We start from the raw sequence: 20,346 nt of genomic DNA on the forward strand, positions 1-20,346 counted from the left end.
TTTGCTAAGGGGAAAAAAGGTTAATAGCAGCATGAGTGTGGGATCTTTATCTGGATTTGGAGAGAAGTAAGGATTAAACCTCCCCACACCCACCCTATGATCCTGATAAGTGAGTGAGTGGGAGGAGTGTCTCTGGGCATGTCTAGGCCATGCCTTATCCCAGGATTCATCCTGGGATCATCCCTGTGCATCCACATGATGCACAGGGGATCCCGAGGGCAGTGAGGGAAGATCCCTCTATTTCCCTGGGATAACTGGGACGGCTTTTAGCCTGATTTTTCCCATGGTCTTGAGATTTTTCCTGTAGGAGGTGTGGGCGGCTGTCCCGGTTTCATCCCAGCTCCTTGCAAGTAAATGCAAAGAGCCGGGAACAGGGCACAGAGCTCTTCAGGAGCTCTGTGCCCATCAGTGAGTGAGTGGGATCAGGTTGTTTTTTTCCTTACCTTTTGCGGAGGAGTGCCCGTGCACTCCTCTCTCTCATTTTTTAAAAAATGGCGGCCGCAACATCCTTCCGGGATGTCGCACAGCCGTCTGGACTCACAGGGAGGATCGTGGAAGCCGCTAAGTCCACAATCCTCCCCTTACACCCTTGTGGTGTAGACATGCCCTATGAGTAGGTGTGTATGAGTGGGGGGAAGTGAGTGTGCAAGTGTGTGGGAGTAGAGTGCCAGAGAGGGACCCCAGCCCTGCCCTCTACTAGTACCTTCCACGAAGCCCCCAACAGAACGCAACCTTCAGAGGTGAAAAGTTTGCCTAACTATGATCTAAGTCCCAGGGAGTGAGTAGTTAACATCAGTGTCTCCCCACTGCTTCGGTCACCATTGCTATTATTGGGAAAAGCCAGGAAGAGCTGGGAGGCGCAAACTCTCTAGCTCAGTGGTTCCCAATTAGCTAAGTACCGCAGACCCCTTGTTTTTCAAATGCCAAGCCAAGGACCCCTCCTTTTGAAAAAAAAATCTTATCTCTATGGTAGTTACGTGTGCGAAGCAATTTTTTGGGAGAAAATAAGGGGTAGCCCCTAATAAGCAAAGGATTTTAAGTATACTAAAAACAGATCATAAAATTTGTGATATTTCTGATATTACCACGCAAAAATGACAATGATTTAGTTAGGAATATAAAGACTATTTTAATTTTACTAACGTCTAGTTTACAATTGAACAAATTATGACATGTCTAGCAGCTACTAAACCTAAATGTGATGGGAGAAATCATGCCTCTTTTTGCCCGAACAATCCCTTCCACATCCGGTTCAATATTTCCTACTTTTAATCTCAAATCTGGATCAACAGCTTGTTCTTCATATAATAAAATGTCGAAAATGTTTGTTCACAAAAATATGTGGAACAAAAGGGAAGTAGATGTTTCAAAGCTTTCTTATAATCAGGAAAAACCTTCACCCAGAATTGGTCCAGTCTATATTCTTTGAAAAATGATTTCAATGAACCATCACGTCAACAAGTGCATCTTGCCCTTCCGCAGCTAGAGTTGTTAGTTGTATAGCACCACATTCAAAAGGATTCCTTATCCATGAGTTTTCAGGATTAGGTGCAGGGAAGTAATCTCTGAAGCTAGTCGCTAAATCAGGCAGGTTTTCAGTGATGTTATATTTTACTTCTGGTTGGAATTTGTCATCCGTGGACTCCAGAAATTAATGGTGGATATGTGAATGGTGCTACGGACCCCCTAGGTGGGTTATGTGGACCCCCTGGGGTCCGCAGACCATCAGTTAGGAACCACTGCTCTAGCTGGTACAGCTCCAGCTCCAGGAATGAAATGAAATGGAGGAGGGGGGTGTAGTTCGCTCACTGCAGAACCTTTACAGAGCAGCAGTTGCAACACAGAACCTTTCTGCAGCCTCCACTGCCTCCTTATTTAAAAACTACACCAACTCATGTTTGTTGCATGTTAATGTTCTTTTATTGTAAGCTGCCTTGGAGGCCTGTCGTCAGGCAGCATATAAATATTTTAAATAAATATCCTGCTATTTATACCTTTGAGACAAGTGACTCAAAAATCATCGCTTGCGACGGATAGAACAATCCAGTCGCTCGTCACCATGAATTTATAGGAATCATAACAAGGTTGATCTGCTATGGAAATACTCAACACAAGATGTTTTTGAAGTGCGTGTTTCCGCATTGTTACAGATGGCTCTTTAGTATGCCATAAAAGAATATCGAATGGCAGGATAACATACCAAAACAAAAACAAAAAAAACCACCACAGCAGAAGATTCACTACTGGCCCAGGTTTAAGGTTTTGGTCCTCTAAAGCCCTAAACAACATGGGACCAGGATACCTGAGAGAGCACCTTCTCCCTAACAACCTCCCCAGTCACTGAGCTCATCAGAGGGCACACTCCTGGTGGTTCCACATGGATCTAATTGATTGGAGTCTACCAGGAGAAGAGCCTTCAGTGTGGTGGCCCCCCTTGTCTGGAACTCCCTGCCCCTGGAGGTCAGGCAGGTGCCAAAACTATGCTGCTTCTGGCACCTGAAAACAGCTGCTCTGTTCCAGGAAGCATTCCTTAACTGACAACCCCGGTTTTTATTGGTGTTCTGTTTTGAAATAAGTATAATTTAAATGGGGTTTAATCGTTGTATATTTACTGTTTTACTTCTTATGTTCACAGCTCAGGAATCTGTTTCAGATATGGAGCGGTATACAAATTTTGAAAATAAATACATAAAGAGACTGTAGGTCAACTCTCATTTTGTACGGTCACTTCTATATTTTGTTTGAAAAGACCCTTTTGAAAATAATATTTCATATTAAGGACTGCAGTCCTGAGGGATGATGCCACACAGTCACATGGGTTAAACACACACACACAGCCAGGAACAGAATAATGCATGTGAGGAACCAGCTCTGACACTCAAAAGCTTGGGAGATTACTCATTAAGAATTATCTCAACAAAGTAGAACAAAATGAGGGTCCCTTTTGTGTGATCTACAACAGCATTGCTTGCTTCTTCCAGTGCTGTGTGCTGTAATGTGTACGTTTCTGACCAGAATGCATTTAGGCACCATATCAATGATGCCCACCAGAATCAGTAGACTAGTACATAACAATGTGATCCACCCTAACCATGTGGGTGGAAGACATAGACATTATCTGGCATGGTGGAATGCTGTTCCAAGCCTTTTGAATCCCTGAACTGGGTGGGCCTTGTTTCCAGTGCAAGCAATCTCTGCTCATTCAAATTTTAGATTCAATGTTCAGAATAGACCACATGGTTAGTATGCAAAAAGTCCAAGTTTCAATCTCCGTTATCTTCCGGTAGGGCTATGAAAGACCCCTGCCTGAAACCCTGGAGAGTTTCTGCCAGTCAGTATAAAGCAGGGATGAGCAGAGGGTAGATCTACAGAAGTTGTGGACTTCAACTCCCAGAAGCTCCTGCCCACATGGCCAATGGTCAGAAATACTGGAAACTGAAGTCCAAAACTTCTGGAGTTCTACTTTCTGCCCAACCCTGGAATAAACAATATTGAGCTAAATGGAAGAATGTTCTGGCTTGGTATAAGGCAGCTTCCTATGATGTGCCTAAAATCAGGGCTGGACGATATGCAGCCCCTGGACAGCATTTGCCCCCCCCCGGCCCCTGTTGTAGTCTCACAGCCCCCCAAATTAATGTAACCATTTCCCCCCAAAAGGCATCCATGGCTAGGGAGCACCAGCTGGGTCTTTTTGGTGCTCTTTTCCAACTACAGAATCTTTTTAAAAAAAACTTTTTAATGCTCCAGCACCTGCAGAGTGGTGACCCATAAGTGGGTGGGTGGGTTGCATGGCAGTAAGTAGAAATGCCCCCTTGGACCTCCCAAGGTTGCCCACCATTAATGAAGCCAGTGAGCCGCCTTTCTTCTGGGTTTTCATATTTCTACTTGTTCTAGGTGTGAGACACTAGATAAACCTGCAGCCAATGCACCCCTAACTAAGAATGAGAGATAATATGGTTCACATTTTAATTCAGCTTAGCTAATTTTGCACTTTCATACAAATACATACTCTGTTAGCCTTCAAAATTTGCAAAATTTGCCTTCAAAAAAAAAAAATTGCACTTCTCCAAATTTTACAGTAGAGTTCTTCAATCAAAAAATGTGTATTAAAATGTGTACATTAAAGAAATGTACACACAAAATGCATATATTAGTAAAAATAATATAAAATACATTATATTAGGAAACTTGCTTGCAAAAAATGTGTATAAGGCAAAATTCTGTAGAAAAATGGATGTATTGTGAAAAATGTGCACAAAAATGCACAAGAATGTTCAAAATAAACCTAAGCTAAGACTAGAAAAATCCTGGAAGTTTGAGACAAACCAAACAAGACTGGAAAAATGAGCTACTGAGAGAAACCAAAATGGACAGATTTGTTTATCTCTGTCTCTTTGAAAATATTGCATCAGTATCTCAAAATCCTTGCTCTGACAGTTGGTCAAGTTTTATTTGACTTTGAAAGGATGCCAGCCACAAATTCTGACACAGAGTGAAGAATACACTGCAATCAAAAGCTTTACAAGTACTCTAGAACCATGGCTGTTTCCCCTAATTCACACAAACAAACCACATAGGTACACACTCTCAACTGTCCAAAGCTGCCAGAAACAAGACCCAGTTTTCACCACTCACAAAAAAACCAAAAAAAAAACCCCAAAAACCCCCCCACGAAATTAGGGAAGTTGTTTCAGTGTGCAGCCCTTCTCAAAATCTCCGTGCCCGATTTCTCTCAACAATAAATGTATGCCTGAGATAGGGTGACCATATGAAAAGGAGGACAGGGCTCCTGTATCTTTAACAGTTGCATAGAGAAGGGAATTTCAGCAGGTGTCATTTGCATTGCACGTCGCCCCTGGTGAAATTTCCTCTTCATCACAACAGTTAAAACTGCAGGAGCTATACTGCAGCTATACTGTGACCAGATTTAAAAGAGGGCAGAGCACCTGCAGCTTTAACTGTTGTGATGAAGAGGAAATTTCACCAGGTTCTCCATATATACAAATGACACCTGCTGAAATTCCCTTCTCTATGCAACTGTTAAAGATACAAGAGCCCTGTCCTCCTTTTCATATGGTCACCCTACCTAAGAAATGGCTTCATATAGTTCACAAAACAACAAGACGTGTGTGTGTGTGTGTGTGTGTGTGTGTGTGTGTGTGTTTTACACAACATAACTCCCTAAGAGGACTGAACAGGAGTCATTGCAATTGACTGTTGATAATATTTGATCTAAGCATTCCAAAAATTAGGAGTGGGGTATATGAGGCATAATTGGGTTAGCCAGGAGCTACATCCCGTAAATGGTGCACCTGGAACATTAAGTGACTCCGTTTGCATTTCCTCCTGTTCCAATACACCTGTGAAACATCACTAGTAAAGCAACAGGTCATGCCATCTTCCCAGGGGAAGGAGAAGGGATGGGCCCTCTTGCTTATTGCATATGTAATGTTACTGACCTGAAGCATTTGAAGGTAACCTTCCTGTGGATCACAGAGGAGCGAAGATATCCGGTGATTGTTCCTCATGCATCTTTGATTGTTCTCTCTTGTCAGAGGAAAGATCTGCCGTATGACTGTCATCCTCCCAAGGGCGCTGTGTACCAGTTCTAAAATTTCATTGTCACTGATTTCCTATAAGGAGGGAAAGTTGAATTCATTAGAGTCTACAACTCACGGCTATCTCCACTTCTTAAGAAAAAAATATTATAAGAAAGTTTTGTTGTTGTTTTTAAATGGTGATTAATTACTGCATTTACAGTCTTCTGGGGGCATTTAAAAATAAAAGAAATTAGGGCTGAGGGAACTTGATGCTCTTATTTTGTTTAAACTTAGCAGATCTCCGGTCAGTGTCTAGATGAAAGACTGCTTAATAATAGCTTCACTTAAGCTTCTCAGACTTCTCAAGAGAACAATGGGATATGTGTAATAAGTAAACAGGTATAATAATTAAACAGTGGGAATTTATGCTTCAATTGTGTTTTTATACCCAACTGACTTTCCTCTTTATTCAAAGTTCCAGCCCATCTTGTGAAGATGGAAGACTCAGGTCCTTGCTAGACCCAGCCGGATAAGCCGGCAGGGAGGCGGAGTGCCGGCGCACTAACTCTAGTGCGCGCCGCCCCGCCTCCTAGACGGCCGACGCACAGGGACTACGGAAGCCCTGCAGCGTCGGCCATTTTTGTTGTTGTTGTTGTTAAAGGGGCCACGTGCGCCTCGAAGACTCCGGAGAAGGTAAGTGGGTTTTTTTCTAAAATTATCCATCCCTCGCCCCCATCCCGTCCCCGGTTGTCCGTCCCTCCCCCATTCCATCCGCGGTTGTCTGTCCCTCCCCCCATCCCATCCCCGGTTGTCTGTCCCTCGGCCCCATCCCCAGTTGTCCGTCCCTCCCCCCATCCCATCCCCGGTTGTCCATTCCTCCCCCATCCCATCCCCGGTTGTCTGTCCCTCGCCCCCATCCCATCCCCGGTTGTCTGTCCCTCGGCCCCATCCTATCCCCGATGTCCGGCTTTCTCCCCCCCCTCCTGCTGGTCCAGCCTTCCCCCCCTATCTCCCCCCCAGGATCCCCCTGGCTTGATGGGCACAGCGCTGAGCGCTGTGCCCAGTCCGTTGCTTTTCCTGGCTACTCGCGAGTAAGCGAGTAGCCACAAAAAGCCATGGACCTTGCTAGACGTTCCGCAGCCCCGGCCTCAGGCTGGGGCTGCGGAAAAGGCACGCCATAAGCGACTTCGCTTATGGCGCGTTAGGGGAGGCTTCAGCGTGGCCTGGGCTTGGATTCCCCTGTGCGTCATGTGGACGCACAGCAGGGAAACCGGGCCTCAAAGCACGCTAAGGCCTCGTCTAGCAAGGCCCTTAGTTATTTATACAGAGGTTCTCAAGCTTTCCCCCAAGACTTCTTTCAATTCCTCTGAGTTCTCTCAACCTGTCCACTGCATGGAAGACATTCAGCTGTCTGCCCATACCTGCTAAACTCTAGATAGATAGTCACTGTGGTACCATTCTTCCACAATCTACTTATTTTTATTTTTTTAATTACATTTATATACCGCCCCATAGCCAAAGCTCTGTGGGCAGTTTACAAAATTATTCTTTTAGCCAAATGTCTGATGATCCAGCACAGCTAGGCAAGTGCATTGTCGCAGTGCTGAAATTCACTGCTATAAGATGGCATCTAGGATCGGTGGCTTTAATAGGAGAATTAGACAAATTAATGGAGGGCCAGGCCTATCAACAACTGTTAGATCTGACAGCTAAATTGAACATCCATTTTGAGAGCATTAGTTTGATTCCTTTTTTTGGTTTCTTGCAGCAACCATAGCAATATATGGAGGAGGGCTTTCTCTGCTGTGGCACCCCGGTTGTGGAACGAGCTCCCCAGAGAGGTCCGCCTGGCGCCTACACTGTACTGCTTTCATCGCCAGCTGAAGACCTTTTTATTCACTCAGTATTTTAACACTTAATTTTAACTCAAATTTAAATTTTACTGTTTTAATTCTGTATTTTAATCTTATAATCAACTTTGCTGTGTGGTTTTATCCTGGTTGCGCTTTTTATACTGTATTTTGTAATTGTGTTTTTAACCTGTTGGATGTTTTTTGTGGTTTTAACTTTTGTGAACCGCCCAGAGAGCTTCGGCTATTGGGTGGTAAAAAAATGTAATAAATAAATAAATAAATATATTATCAACACATAATAAAGCATTATTTGTTATTATGTTTTATGGTGTTTGTTTTTATTTGTATTATTGTGCTCATTATGGCTTTATATTGAGTTGGTTTTTCCTGTTACAACTATGGATTTGTGTATATAAGCTTGCTTTTTCCATTGGGAAGTGATGCATAAATTCAATAAACAACAACAACAAAAACAACAACAACCAGCACTTCTTTAATCAAAGGGATTTGTGCTTTTGGCATGCTTACCAACCACATAAGATAATTAAACTATCTATAAAAACTGACAGTGCAGATAACCTGTCAGAGGGCCAAAAGTATTGATGTTCCCATGAAATAATCATTTGTGTTAGGGGGGAAAACAGGAGGGAGGTCCCCTCTTCCATCTATAGGCCATTTATTTATTTATTTATTTATTTATTTATTTATTATTAATTACATTTCTATACCACCCAATAGCCGGAGCTCTCTGGGCGGTTCACAAAATGTTTATTTAAACATTTGTATCCCACCCTATATCAATGAGATCTCAAGGTGACGTACAGAGAAAATCAAGTCAGACAGTATAAAAAAATAATTTACACAGCTAAAAACATATTAAAACAATAACAAATACCAGTAAAACGATTAAAAGCAATAAACACAAATAAAACTATGTGCAGCTTTAGGCAAATTTAACTCTCAAAGACTTTGATAAAAAGCCACATTTTAACTTGATACTGAAACAAAGCCATGTCTGCACTAGTCAGGCCTCCAAGGGGAGGGCATTACACAACCAGGGTGCCACAACAGAGAAGACCCTCTTCCATGTCCCACCATGATGTATGTCTGGTGAGATGCAGAGGAGAGCTCCTCCAACAGATCTCAAATGCCCTGGGTATCCATAACTGATCGGTATCAGTGGACCCTTTCCCCTGTAGTAGTGACATAATATGAAGAAGAAGAAGAAGAAGAAGAAGAAGAAGAAGAAGAAGAAGAAGAAGAAGAAGAAGAAGAAGACATAATATAAAGAAGAAGAAGAAGAAGAAGAAGGAGGAGGAGGAGGAGGAGGAGGAGGAGGAGGCGGCAGCAAGGTTATAACCCAAGGAATTAATGTACTAACAAATGAAGTTTACCAAATAAATAATGGCTTGCTTAGAAGCACCCTCTGATTCCTTCTTAGTGCTGAAGCAAATAAATCGAGGGAGAATCTTCCTTTTTAAATGTCAAGCTCTGAAGGAGATTGCCAGAGCATCCATAATAATCCATCTGATTAAATTGGCTGTTTCAGGAGGGACTGACATGATGCAGATACTTTTGGCACGAGCGACCTTGTTCCGTACCGCTCTCCACTAGTGCTTGTGGCCCTGCACAGCAGCATACTGTATGCAAGTGAATCCGTATGAGGCGTATGTGGGCTAATGTCCACAAAAATCTGGAGTTACTTCAGGCAAGAGTGTGTCCCTTTGTATCACTCCTTCAGTTCTACCCAGTTAGGAAGATGTTGCTGAAAGAAGCTTAACTAAACGCAATGGCACATGAAATGGAAGTTGCAATACTGCCAGGGTGCCTCTTGATAAGAAATAATTTAATGTCTCAGCTTTTAACAGTTTTTCACTGTCTTATAAAACCAGCCATGGAAACACACTGCCTCATAGAGAGGAGTTGAGGCTGGCCGCCCATTGATCTCAATTATTCATGAAAGAATTAATCACACAGATCCAAAACTAGGACTATAGTACACCTTGCAATACTGCGTTCAGTACTGGTGGCATTTTTGGCAAGAAAATTTATGTGGCTCGCTTTTATCAGGCCCAGACTTTATGATTCTGTGCCCAACTTTTTTTTTTACTTTTTTCTTGCGTTGTTTAATTAGCAGAAATTGTTTGTTTATATTCCTTAAGTAGCCTCAAAATTTCCCTTGCATTATGAAATATTTTGATTGGTTAATTGACTAATCAGGTGAAATCAAAGCAGTTAACCAATTAAAACTGCTATTACTCAATAGCCCTCAATTCCTTTTACAGTTTTGAAGGAACCCAATATAATGAGATCACTTACAGCACCATTCTTCGTTCTAGCTAGAACTATTATCTTAGAAAAATAAAATCCAACCATTATGAATTCCCTCTGCCCTTGTAATTGCAAAAAGGAGTCAAGAAATGCAGATCTCAACCTTGTTGATATAATGATCCATCCATTAAAGTTATTTTTGTGATATTGACAAGAAGGGATACTTCTACAAGAATGTCAGAAAACTAGTTGTATGGAGAAAACACCCTGAGAACTAGGGCTGTGCACGCCCTCCCTGAACTGTTTCAGATCCTGATCTGGACCTCACCAGATCAGGAGTGAGATCCGGAAGTCTGGATCAATATTCGGATGCCATTTTGCCCCCCCCCTTCTCCACTTACTTGCCTCCAATGCGGACAGCAGAGGCAGGTAAGTGGGGAAGGGGGGACAAAATGAGGCCCGAATAAGACCGCCTCCCCCTTACGTGGCTCCACCGTCCGCTGCCGCACGGGCCGTGGCGGCGGTGGATGGCGGACCCAGATAAGCCCCCCTCCCCACTTACCTGGCTCCGTCGTCCGCCGCCACCACGGTCCATGCGGCAGCTTCCACTGCCGTGGCCTATTTCCAGTCTTAGGCCTGGGCAGCAGTTGAAGCTGCCACACGGACCGCAGTGGACAACAGAGCCAGGTAAGCCACCCACCCACCCCCTCTCCACTTACCTGTCTCTGCCGCTGTCACTGCATGGATCGCAGCGGTGGCGGCAGACAGGGGAGCCAGGTAAACCCCCCCTCCCCACTTACCTGGCTTTGAAACTTCGGAACGGTCCAAATCACTTTGGACCATTCCAAACCGCTTCGGGCCGATCCGGACCTCCCCTGGTCTGGAACTTAGGAGATCCGGATTGGCCCACTCCGCTTTGGATCCGGGAATCTGTAACGGAGCAGAGCACACCCCTACTGAGAACCATTCCCTTTTGACCTCCTTTTTGGTGATGTATTTCCCTTCCCCCCCCCCTTTTATTTTTTTGGCAATTTTCTCAGCTGTCATCTTACTTTCTACATAGTTATAACTGTAGGGTTTGGCAGCCTTTTATATGGAAGAACTGAAACCCTAGAGCACAGCCAACTGCTAGAGACACTCCCACACCTAGAAGTCTCCATTTCCATGGTCAAGCTGCCATGGAATAGGAATAGTTATTTACTATTGTGGCAATGTCAAAGGTCTTGGTGACAAAGGTATATTGAAATATGACTTCATTCTCCCAACACTCCATAGTGTCAATGTCTTTTTGAGAAAACAAGATGATTCAAACATCTATTGGTTTATTAGAAACACCATTCCCTTAGTTAGTTACTGGGGGGAAAGACTATAGGGAGAAAACACACTTTCCAGGTTATGCTATATTAGGAATGGGCTGTGGTTTGGCTTTTCCTCCCAGACAATTTATTAAGATTTGATATAAAGTGAAAGAGAACAAGAGAAGACATTATTATTTGCTCAATAAACACACCAGACCTCATTATAAACCACAATATAAACCAAGTATATTTCTTCTTTGAGGCCACAAATGACTAATGCACATAACTGGGAGCAGGTGGTTGTGGATTCATAACTTTTGTCTGAGCTATACGTGCATACATGTATGTTTAATATTGGGCGGCAGTCATTCTGGAAAAAGAAATGTTTTACAACCACCATTTCAGCCCAGTAATGGAATATTTAAAATTCTTGAACATTCAGGACACTGAATGCAAAGTTCATTCTTAAAGAAGCTGGTATTCAATCTATTTGTGTGTTTATTTATTTGCACAAAAAGAACATACATTATTGTGTTTGCAATACCTAGCATTTTGCTCGGGGGGAATATTTAAATCTACTTTAGTTGCATTCAGTTATCATAACACAAATTGCAAAATGAGACAATTATGTTTCACATTAAAACCCCAATTTTCCTAGAGGTAATGAGGGAAAATTATAAATTTTAATGACATTAATAATTTACCAAACTGCAAAGAGTTCCAGAAAAATATGTCCCTGAGAAAAATCCAAAAATTAAACTTTAATAGGCATGAGGATCATGGGGTTGATGAAAAATCAGTAGGTTTATATGCAGTATTTACAGCAGGGTTAGTACTTAAAGTATGTGAGATATATTTTGCATGCTTATTTATTTAGATTAATAAAGGGACAGCAACCTGGGGAGCTGTTTGGTACAGTCCTATTTGCAAAAAAGACGCTTGTTACTCCAAGGAGTAACAAAAGCGTTAGACGGGATTATCGTCAGTGGTTAGCATGAGTGGGAAGCTTCCAGAACCATTGCACCAGAAGGGAAAAATGCTGACTGGCGCTCCTGAAACTGTGCGGGATGCTGACATTTTTGTTTTGCTTTATACAAATGCTCCAACATGAAAAACAAGACTACATAACCTCAACGGAGCCATTATTTATTCATTTAAAGCATTTTGACCTCTTCAGCCAAAAAGGTTCCCTTTTTAAAAAAAAAGAAAGAAAAGGAAGTCCCTGTCCACAGACCAATAATCTAAATTACATGGTACAAAAGGAAAAGGAGATGAAGAGGGAAGAGGAAAAACAAACAAATCTGGGCACTAATTCTTAAAATTAAATAATTGTTCTTATATGACCAGCTGGAATGGAAACAGCACAGGTATAAGAAGGGGCCAACTGGTTTCTCAGCAGAGTTGATGGAGTGGCCATCCTTCCCATTTCTCCCTCTGCTGCAACTTGATGGGATGGCTCTTGCCAGGGGACAGTCTGAGTCTGCCCTCTGCTCACTCAGTGCCTCTGGATCCACAGGATGGTAAAGGGGAAGAGAAGAGAAAAAACTCTCATTGCCAAAGAAGCCGGAATTATTCTCCTACTGGGTCCACCCATGGCTTGCAAAGGTTCCCACTTCCCTGACAACTCACATACACACACAAAAAAAAAACCCACGTGGTGTAGAAAGCTGTAATTTTGTAGATACATATTCTGAGAAACCCTAATTGCAAGAGAGAGAGAGAGAGAGAGAGAGAGACTAATAATAGAACACACTGTGCCTCTTTCTGTCTCAATCTCTGTCTCAAAAGGGGTGGGGGGAGGGGAATGCTACCTGCAAAAGTTTTTTAGCTACTCCCACACCCTACTCAAAAACTAAATTTCAGCAAGCATGCCACCTTGATCAACAGAGAATTCTGAAAACGGAACATTTTTACATCCAAAAGTCGAAACTCAGAATGTGACATGTAATCCACATTAGCGGACAGCATTCAACATATAACAGCAAGCAAAATCGCACATCGGATTCAATGTTGGGCCATGGGGAAAGGGGGGCATTTTCAGTGGCAGCCAAGAATGTGCATCTATGCTTGCAGAGGAATTTATTATTATTATTATTATTATTATTATTATTATTATTATTATTATTTATTTATTTATTTATTTATATAGCACCATCAATGTACATGGTGCTGTACAGAGTAAAACAGTAAATAGCAAGACTCTGCCGCATAGGCTTACAATCTAATAAAATCATAGTAAAACAATGAGGAGGGGAAGAGAATGCAAACAGGCACAGGGTAGGGTAAGCAGGCACAGGGTAGGGTAAAACTAACAGTATAAAGTCAGAACAAAATCAAGTTTTAAAAGCTTTAGGAAAAAGAAAAGTTTTTAGTTGAGCTTTAAAAGCTGCGATTGAAGTTGTAGTTCTCAAATGTTCTGGAAGAGTGTTCCAGGCGTAAGGGGCAGCAGAAGAAAATGGACGGAGCCGAGCAAGGGAAGTAGAGGCCCTTGGGCAGGTGAGAAACATGGCATCAGAGGAGCGAAGAGCACGAGCGGGGCAATAGTGTGAGATGAGAGAGGAGAGATAGGAAGGAGCTAGACCGTGAAAAGCTTTGAAGGTTAACAGGAGAAGTTTATATTGGATTCTGAAGTGAATTGGAAGCCAATGAAGAGATTTCAGAAGCGGAGTAACATGGTCAGAGCGGCGAGCCAAGAAGATGATCTTTGCGGCAGAGTGGTGAACAGAAACCAACGGACTGATGTGAGAAGAAGGAAGGCCAGAGAGAAGAAGGTTGCAGTAGTCCAACCGTGAAATAACCAGCGCATGAACAAGCGTCTTGGCAGAAGAGACAGACAAAAATGATCGAATCCTGGCAATATTATACAGGAAAAAATGACAAGATTTAGCTACTGCCTCAATATGAGGAATAAAGGAGAGCGAGGAGTCAAATATAAAGCCAAGGCTACGAGCTTCCTTGACCGGAGTAAGCGTAACATCATTGACAGTAAGAGAGAATGAGAGATGAGGAGAAGGTTTAGGAGGAAAAACGAGCAATTCAGTCTTTGCCATATTGAGTTTCAAACGACGATGAAGCAGCCAAGCTGAGATATCTGAAAGACATGCCGAGATACGATCGTGAACATCAGGAGAAAGTTCCGGAGATGACAGATATAGTTGTGTATCATCGGCGTACAGATGATATTGGAGGCCATGAGATTGAATAAGCTTGCCCAAGGGCAACATGTATAAGGAAAACAACAACGGGCCAAGCACCGAGCCTTGCGGAACCCCTACTGAAAGGGGAAAGGAGGAAGACGAGCTGCCATTAGCCAACACGCTGAAAGAGCGACCCGCTAGATAGGAGGCAAACCAGTTATAGACAGAGCCACAAAATCCAAGATCATGAAGGGAAACTAAGAGAAGATCATGATCAACCGTGTCAAAGGCTGCAGTTAGATCAAGGAGAATAAGAACGGAATAATGGCCTTTAGACTTGGCAGTAAGGAGATCATTGGTGATCTTAGTAAGGGCTGTTTCGGTGGAATGCAGAGGACGGAATCCAGATTGAAGTGGATCCAAAGCAGAGTTACTAGAAAGAAAGTCAAGACAGCGAGAGTAGACCGCCCGCTCCAGGATCTTTGAAACAAACGGCAACAAAGAGACAGGTCGGTAGTTAGACAGAGATAGCCTATCAAGAGTAGGTTTCTTGAGAATGGGAGAGACTGTAGCTGCTTTAAAGAAGTCCCTACAGATGTAATAACTTAAATTAGATTCTTCTAGGTTCCGTGCAGATGTTACGGAATCTAGGGGGGTCAAATTGCTTAAAAGAGTTGCACAGAAAGATTTTTCATGGGGAATTAAAATAATAATCATAATAATCATATTTGGGGCTGTGTTTTGGAAGTCAATGAAAATAAAAGAGAGCAAGCAAGCACCTTTAAATGAGGGAAAGGAAATTTATTTATTTAAAACATTGATATCCCGCCCTATATCATTAAGATCTCAGGGTGGTGTACAAATATATATCTGCTGACCTAAACTCGGTACCTTGACAATTATTGCAAAAATGTTTTGAATCTATTCCCTTGTTGCAACCATCTAAAATGGAAAGAAGCAATTGATTAGAACAAATGCTGCCAAATGAAACATCAGTATTAGCAGAGAATGGAAGCCTGCTTATATTCTGTGGTGTCGTGGACACAGGACTCATAGCTAGGGTGACCACATGAAAAGGAGGACAGGGCTCCTGTATCTTTAAGTGTTGCACAGAAAAGGGAACATATACCACCTTTTTTCCTCCAAGGAACCCAAGGTGGCACACACAATCCTTCTCCTCTCCATCTTATCCTCACAACAACAACCCTGTAAGGTGGGTTGGGCTGAGAGTCTGTGACTGGCCCAAAGTCACCCTGTGGGTTTCCATGGCCGAGCGGGGTCTGGAACCCAGATTTTCTGACTCCCAGGCTAACACTTTAACCACTACACCACACTGGCTTTCAGTGTTAATTTGGGACCTTGAGTTCATAGATAATCACTACAGGCTGTAACTGCTAGTTGTTATTATTATTATTTATTGCATTTTTATACCGCCCAATAGCCAAAGCTCCCTGTATTATGTGACTAACAGCCCGATGAAAACAAGTCACACTCCCAAGTAAGTGTCCATGGTTTAAAATTTTATTAGACTCCCAGTGATTAAGGGAGCAATCTTATGGTCTTGGGGCCGTGTCCTAGGGAGCACAGGCTTCTTTGGACACTCCTACCACCTCACTCTTCCTGCCCCCTCCCCCTCCCCCACCCCTGTGCAACCCCAGCTGCTTCCCAAGGTCACAAATGCAATTCCAGGAAGGAGAAAAGGGTGAGTGGTGTTGGGAGGGGAGAGGAGAGGAGGGGGGTCAGGATACACAGTATCCTGTTTCATCTCCAGCCCCAGTCCCAAGAGTGTGACTCTTATAGAAGCACAACAGAAGCATGTCTAATGGGAAAAACAATAATGAGGAGGACAGAGAGGTGAAAATTATCTTCTACTCTGCCCAGTGCCTGCTGGCAGAGCATTGGATGGCTGGAGCACTCTGACATCAGAACGCTCCTTCTAAAAGCATTGTTTTGTAGCCTTAGACTGCAATCCTGTACACACTCACCGGGGAGTAAATCCAATTGTACTCAAAGGGACTTATATTCATTGTTTTGTGCGGAAAATATTATTACATTTTCTCTATCTGCCTGAAATGTAGCTATTTTTCCATACTGTCCAAAGGGGAGTTTCAGGAGGTCCCTCAAGAACCTGCAAATTACATAATCCTGTAGAGTCACTCTGCATGCATGCTCACTTGCCATACTAGGCTGGGTATAGTTCTACCCACGCACTCTCAAAGATGATATTATATTGCTGAGAAGAGTAGATTAAGAACAATCAAAATGATCAATGGATTGGAACACCTTCCTGAAAAGAAAGGATAAAGCATTTAAGGATTTTCAATTTAGAAATAAGGTAAGGAATGAGGGGAGAATGAAGAGGTCTATAAAATTGTTTATGGTGCAGAGAAAGAGGATAGAGATACATTTTTTTTCTCCCTCTTGCACAACACTAAAACTCAGATTCACTCAAGGAAATTGCTGGGCATTAGATTCAGGACAGACAAAAGTCCTTCTTCATGTGACAAATGACATGGAGGATGTGTGCACATCAACAAGCATGACAGGTCTATCAATTTCTATTGGCCATGGTAACTAAAGGACAGCTCTGGGCTAAGGGATAGCAAAATGGAATCTGGGGACAAGATACAGAAATGGTCTTCACTTTCATGCCCTTTTAGGAGTTTCTGGAGGCATTGGGCCAGCAATGTTGGAAACAATGGCCTGCTTTGTATATAATGCTAACCCATGGATTGTTGAATTCTGCGTTGTCAAGATGTGTGAATGCAGCCATGCTAACAGCCGATGGTTTGTTAACGATAAGCAACCCAGAAAATGAATGTATGTTTTGTTGTGTGGTCATGAAATCTGGGCTGTTTAAACCATGGGTTGCTATTTTGTGTGAACCCAGAACTATGAGTTGTACATAGGTTGCTTCACCAGGCTTACAGAGGCAGCATGCAAGAACGATCAGAGAAATTGGCATCTCTATATGCTAGTTACTACAGCACCAGGAACGCATTTGGGATACAGGGAGGTTGCTGGTGAAGGAGGGAAACAACCAACCCAGGGATTGAGAAAACAAACCATAGTTTGTTCAATCATCTGCCAGACAGACCTTGGATAGGGCAACAGACCATAGGTTAAATGTGCAGACCAGGCCTGTGAGAGACTAAAGAGAACTTCTTTTTGTCCAGACACACCTCAAGTATTATATTCAGTGGATAATGCTGATTATGCCATATAGTAGGTTTTGTATTTGGTCATTAACCAAGAGCTGTTTTGGGGCTATAGGTGGTTTGTTAACCACAGCAACAACCCACCCTGTAATGGGTTTGCATATCATGTTTATCACAATGGCTGTCAGCATGTGCTACAATCTACCATGTTTTAAATAAACCATGGTGGGCTCCAGCAATTGTGCGATCTGGCCCACTCTGACTTCACCTAGGGTGACCATATGACTGGATTTATCCGGGCTTTTGATGACAAATCCGGGAGGGGGGAGGGAAAATCCGGGTTTTTTCCCCAAAGGACAGCTCTAATGGGAATTAACAAAAATGCTTATAACTCTGTCATTTTTTAAGCTAAAGACATGAAACTTGGCACGATGGTAGCTCTTAGGAAGGGCTTTAGTCACACCAAATTTGAATCAGATCCATTCATCCATTGATTTTTTAGGATTTTTTTAAAAACTGTGGTTTTAAAATTATTATTTTTAAAATCATCATTTTTAAAGATAAAGAGATGAAACTTCACACTATAATAGGATTTAGGTAGAGCTTTAGCCACACCAAATTTGAAACAGATCTGTTCATCCATTGATTTTTAGGATTTTTTAAAATATTGAGGTTTTAAAATTATTTTTAAACCATCAATTTTAAAGACAAAGAGCTGAAAGTTGGCACCACAATAGCTTTTAGGTAGAGCTTTAGCCATACCAAATTTGAAACAGATCTGTTCATCCATTGATTTTTAGGATTTTTTTTTAATTTGAGGATTTTTTTTAAAAAAAGTTATTTTTAAAGATGAAGAGATGAAACTTGGCACCATGATTGTTCTTAACAAGGTCTTTAGCTATGCCAAGATTGAAACAGATCTGTCCATCCATTGAGTTTTAGGATTTTTTTTAAAGTTTGAGGTTTTAAAATTATTATTTTAAAATGACATTTTTAAAGATAAACGGCTGAAAGTTGGCACCATGATAGCTCTTAAGGAGAGATTTAGCCATGCCAAGTTTGAATCAGATCTGTTCATCCATTTTTTTTTAGGATTTTTTTAAAAGTTCAAAGTTTTAAAATTATTGTTTTTTAAAACTGCTGGAGCCGTATCCTTCTAACTCAGGTTGTCAAACCTCCTCTTTGGGATGTTGCACATTGAGCAGTTTCAGCCCTTGGCATTAAGGGGATCTCCAGTCTTTAGGTAAGCAGTCCTGGGCAAGCAGGACACCTTTCCTGTTGCAGATTTGGTGTGCAGTTTGGTACCTGGAGCTCAGCAGAGGCAAGGCATCCACAAATCAAAATGTGGGAAAGGAGAAGTTAGTCAAAGCCACCCACGGGGCAAAACAGAATGAGCCAGAGGCCTTTTTCTCAAATTTCCACATCATGGGCGATGAAGGATCATCTTTAGCGAAAAACTCTCACGATCAACAGTAAGGTGCCAGTCGAGAGAGAGGCTCTCTTCTTTGCAGATGCCCTGTTGCTGTGAATGTTGGAACCTGGCATATCATTGTTTTGCTTCGCTACCACTTCCCTTCCACTTCACTTTGTACACTTGTGAGCTAGGCTCTAACTGCACTGCTGGGATGCAATGCAGAACATTTAAAATGCATACCAGAGAAAAATAGATAGTTTTGTGGCTTTGGCTGGCTGGCATATCTCTTAGAGACAGAGTTAGACTGAAGACACAACTCAGAGATGGCTGTAGCTGATCCCTGAGAGGCTGCTGTACCACACAGAGCCTTTTAAAGAGTGTCTTAGAGTCTAGTTTTGGTGCAAGCAGAGGTGGCTGGCAGTGGAGTTTTTTTAAAAAAACAAGAGTCACCGGATGCAACCAAGCTATAAGCTGTTGCCCTACCCCCAGCTACAGGGTACAAATGCACAGCCTGGCTGGACCATTGGGAGACTTTGGCAGAAAGAGAGGGGGTGGGGAGTTATTTGAGGCTGGAAATGTTGGCAGGCTGGCATAAGGCAGAGAGAGGCTGAAGGCAACCCAGATGCACCTGTAGCTTGGCCCTGAGGCTGGCTTGCCACGCAGAGTGTTTTAAGAGTGCATCAAAGTTGTGCAAGAGGAGAGGAGGTGGAGGCAGCTGGTGGCAGAGGTTTTTAAAGTATTGGGCAAAAGGTGGGATATAATAATAATAATAATAATAATAATAATAATAATAATAATAATAATAATAATGTAAGAGTCCCTAGACATGACCAAGCAATAACCTGCAATAAGCAATATCCCAAGCCACAAGTGTGCAGCCTAGCTGGACCATTGGGAGACTTTGGGGGTGGGGGAGAGAGAGAGAGAGAGAGAGAGAGAGAGAGAGAGAGAGAGAGAGAGAGAGAGAGATTGTTTGAGGCTGGAGGCTTTGGTTTGTCTGCAATGACTTAGAGTGAGAGACAACAGAGGCTGCACAGACAACCCAGAGACATCTATTGTAACTTAGCCCCATGGAGCTGGCATGAAACGCAGGGGATTAGGAAGAGGAACTCAGAGTCGCATGTTTGTGCAGGAAGTAGACAGGAGTTCAAAGTCTGGATGTGCGAAGTGGTGCCAACACACAAGCCTTGAGAAGCTAATGTATATAAGGGAGAAGTGTGCATGGGCAAAGTAGTGTTCACTGCCACAACACCCACCCTAATGTTAGAGTAGAGAAACTTGTGACAATTATACACAAGCTTTTTTTAAAAAAAATGAAATGTAAAAAAGCCAGCCATCCGGTCGGCCAGTAGCAAACCCTGTTAACAACAACAGCAGCTTGCAATGAGTGAAGATACAGTCAGAAAAGATATTTGAAGGAAGGGGAGAATGTAACACACAGAGTATAGCAAAAGCTTCAAAGTACAGCAAAACCTACAAAAGTAGGAGTGAGTGAAGTTAATTTCAGATACATTGAATCTCTCCCTTGTTCTTTGTTTCAGTGATTTAACATTAAGATGTTATGTAGATTTGTCTTAAATGTGTGCTGTAAAATCAGACATGTGACCAAGACTATGTTTGGGTGGGCACGCCCCCTTGGTGCTGGACACGCCCCCTTGGGGCGACCATGTTGTCC

The 20,346-nt window shown here is 42.5% G+C and overlaps 1 protein-coding gene across 3 annotated transcripts in view; it reads right to left on the reverse strand.

Moving 5' to 3' along the window:
- The window catches only part of GRID1 (glutamate ionotropic receptor delta type subunit 1), a 906,582-nt gene that overhangs the window by 184,064 nt on the left and 702,172 nt on the right, over positions 1–20,346 (reverse strand). For all 3 annotated transcript variants that reach the window (XM_063133111.1, XM_063133110.1, XM_063133112.1), the window contains exon 6: positions 5,460–5,633. In XM_063133111.1, the coding sequence (XP_062989181.1) occupies positions 5,460–5,633 (174 nt within the window). The remainder of the gene's footprint in view (positions 1–5,459; positions 5,634–20,346) is intronic.

Source organism: Elgaria multicarinata, chromosome 8, assembly GCF_023053635.1.
Source record: "Elgaria multicarinata webbii isolate HBS135686 ecotype San Diego chromosome 8, rElgMul1.1.pri, whole genome shotgun sequence".
Lineage (NCBI taxonomy): Eukaryota > Metazoa > Chordata > Lepidosauria > Squamata > Anguidae > Elgaria > Elgaria multicarinata.